General features: G+C 39.5%; 1 protein-coding gene across 1 annotated transcript in view; it reads right to left on the reverse strand.

The window, feature by feature from the left end:
- The window catches only part of GTF2A1 (general transcription factor IIA subunit 1), a 19,140-nt gene extending 15,766 nt beyond the window's left edge, over positions 1 to 3,374 (reverse strand). The window contains exons 1-2 of the mRNA XM_008629689.2: positions 3,273 to 3,374; positions 1,415 to 1,619 (exon numbers count right to left, since the gene is read on the reverse strand). Of these exons, the coding sequence (XP_008627911.1) occupies positions 1,415 to 1,619; positions 3,273 to 3,287 (220 nt within the window). The 5' untranslated portion in view covers positions 3,288 to 3,374. The remainder of the gene's footprint in view (positions 1 to 1,414; positions 1,620 to 3,272) is intronic.

Here is a 3,374-nt window from a genome sequence, read left to right on the forward strand (position 1 = left end):
CAGTAATCACCATGACAACCATTCTGATCCCTCCCTGGGACTGCACCAGGTCATGTGAAGAACTACTGTACCATCTCCACCATGGAACAGGGAAATCAAGTAATTCACGAAACTGCACCTCTGCGATGGAAGTACTTTGATATCCTAATTTTATTTGGTCTCCATGCTGTCATTTGGTCATAAGCCAAAACACTAGGCAACAATAAATCAGCTTTAAGCGTGTTACCCCGGGAGCAACCTCCATGTTCCAGGGCAGGGAACGCGGTCACGGAGCCGCGGCTGCTCCACCAAGGGGCCGCCAGAGGGCGCGGTGAGCGGCCGCCCCTGCGGAGGCCCCGAGCCTTTGCAGCCGCCGCGTTTATTGAGACGCTTTCATCTCAAAATTAATTTCATCCCAACGCACAAAACTGATTTATGTCTAGCCAAAATAAAAAGTACTATAAAAGAAAATAAGCAACCAACACGATCTTTCCCTCCCCCTCAAAAAAGTGCCCCAAACCAACCACAAAAGGACAACCAAAACGACACCATGGAAAAACTAGTCACATTAGTTCTGTACTGTGTTCAATGTATGGTGGTTGGGTTTTGGCTGGTTTTGTGGGGAAGGATATCAACCCGTATCTATCTTCTGCGCCTATGACAACACAGGTCCTCTGATCCATGAAAGTCAAGAAGACTGAAGTCTGTGACTACCACAGAAATATTTTAGGTCACGAACTTAACACACTGAAAACTCAACCAAGCCTTTCATATGTAACAGATATGTTTACTGTGCATATATGCAGTAAAATCCAGTAGTATTTATCTCAGTTTTCAAATGAAATTATAACTGCTGAAAAAGTTTTTCATTAAAATATTAATGAATACTCAAGACAGTAACTACAGGAAACAATACCATTATTCCTAGCTAAAACATACCTTGTACATCCACATCTACAGAGTGTGCCATCTTTTAAGACAAAAAAAACCCCCCCAACATATATTCAGACTATTGTACAAGTATTTTTCATGTCCTAGCGTTGAGTTATGCCAACCAATAATGGTTTTCTGAAAAAAGTTGCTCCTGATGACATTACCACCTCATGACTAAACTGTCAACTGCTTATGTATATATTGGTTTGAACTTAGAGCTGCTAATGGAATTTTGAAAGTCATGCACTCTGAAAGCATGTTATGTTGTAGGAGACCAAGAGAAGAATTCAGCTTTTTCAAAATCTTCTAAAGAATGTGACTTAAAACAAATACCAAAACACTTTTCACCAAGACAGCTTTCTTGACCCATTGAATAGAGAGGCCAAGTAGAAAAACAAAAAGTTAACCACCAGACAAGCATCCTGCCCTAGATTTAGGATATGCTAAGGAGCTGGCCTAACTTCAGAGTCTTTTGCCAGAGTGTTTAGAGATTATGTCTGACCTTGCTGAGATGCTGGAATAAGGACCTGCTGCGGCTGAGACTGCTGCTGCACAGTCTGCTGCGGCTGAGGTGTGTGATGGTGGTGGTGATGATGCTGCTGTTGCTGCTGCTGCTGTTGCTGTTGTTGCACCTGCAATAAAAGCTGCTGCTCTTCTGAATGGAAGCCATCTACAGCCTTAGACTGCATCAGCTTGTTCTCCCACAGCTAGTTTGGAAAAGGAAAGAGAAATATCTGTGTACGACTTTTACTCAACAGGATTTGTAACGATGTAACAACAGTACTCCAAAATTGAGTTTCTTTTCACTGTTTATTTTGTGCAAAAAGCCCAAAAAGCGTTCAGGCAGATACAGACAAAAGGTAACTCCACAGAGTGAAGAAAAGAAATTAAATATCCCTTGTCAGCCCAAGATTAAGCTTTAACATTCTTTCTTTCTTCCAAGTGTGGAAGATTCACAACAACCCTAATAGAAGCATGAATTGAGATAAACTAGGAACTTTAAGTAAGACTTCAAGTTTTCCACTTCCCTATATTCATTCTTTCTTACCTCTTTAATCACAAAAATAATTCTTTATTACAACTTTCCTCAAGCCATTTCTTCTTGGAACTCCTCAATAAAAGTTGCTTAAAGACCACGGCCTCCTAACATGTTTCAACAGAAGCTACCAGTATACCTAAGATAATGCCTCTCTACAATCATTTATACAGTTTCTACCACAATATCAAATTCAGCTTCTCCAGCCCTACACTTCTTTATGTCAGCTGACATATCACCAAAGGACAGACGCAGATGCACAAGTGCAGCTCTTGTGAAAATAGCAACACAAGTATTCTGTAATACATCTGAGTCAAAAAGACTACGGGCACCCAGGACTCATGATTTCAAAATCTGCTTAGGGCTCCCTTCTTCTTCAATACTTCATTTTCCTTCTTGTCTCTTTCCTCATTAATTTTTTCTGACATCATTTGCGGAACAAATCTGTGACACAAATACCAAAGCACTTTTTTTATAGCGCTTACTGTGTTTCCATCAAGACAGGTCATGGTCTCATGGGAAAAGTCTTCACCTGTTTCTGTCTAGTCAAACTCAATTTGTTTCCCACTCCATCTATTTTTTAATACTTCAAAAATACTGTGAATGTGGAATACCACGCTCGCTGAAGAAGATGAGACAAGATGTCACCTACTTTCCCAGTTTCCTTTATTTTTACAGTATTGTTTTGCCTTTTTTTTTCCCCCTTCTTTTTCTCTTCCCCTTCCAAGGGCTTTTTTAACTCATGAAGAATTTGAGGAAAGACATAGGAGACTCACTAGAGCTCAGGTTAACATCCTGCCTTTATTTTGGACCTTTGGTTTTACACTCCACGTAAAACAATTCTGAATCAGAGCTTCAGGCAAGTGTGGTGCATACAGTGTGATTTATTACGTACCAACCTCCAAACGACAATACTTTTGCAAACAACAAACCATACATACAAAAATCTGAAAATGCATCAACAATGCAACTCCTCTTCAAAAAGACAAAAACATCAAGCAGTGCAGACATTTTATTCTTCCTGCAGAGAAACACTAAGAACTGTCTGTCTCTAAAATAAACATATTTTTCCTTTTTAAAGATGCAGTGTTTTGGGGATCAAAGTAACACTGCATTCAGATGACTGCTGATATCAGATTAGGGAAAATAACAAGGTGAGCAGATCTGTCTATATAACAATTCAAATGGTATGGGGGCTACAGATATGCAGATTACAGTGCCTAATCAACTAAAAATTAGTATTTCTACTGTGAACAACAGCAGCCAGATTTGGAAACTAACTGCTGTATTGGTCTATTAAAAAGAACTTTTAAGTTCAACTTACTGTTTTGAGTTCCATGAGAACTTGTTCATCCACTCCTTCATCCAGAAAAACTTCTCTGACATCATTAATGACATCTTCAATTACAGACCTGTACAATTTAGG

The sequence above is a fragment of the Corvus brachyrhynchos genome, unplaced genomic scaffold (assembly GCF_000691975.1).
Source record: "Corvus brachyrhynchos isolate BGI_N302 unplaced genomic scaffold, ASM69197v1 scaffold1, whole genome shotgun sequence".
In the NCBI taxonomy this organism is placed as follows: domain Eukaryota; kingdom Metazoa; phylum Chordata; class Aves; order Passeriformes; family Corvidae; genus Corvus; species Corvus brachyrhynchos.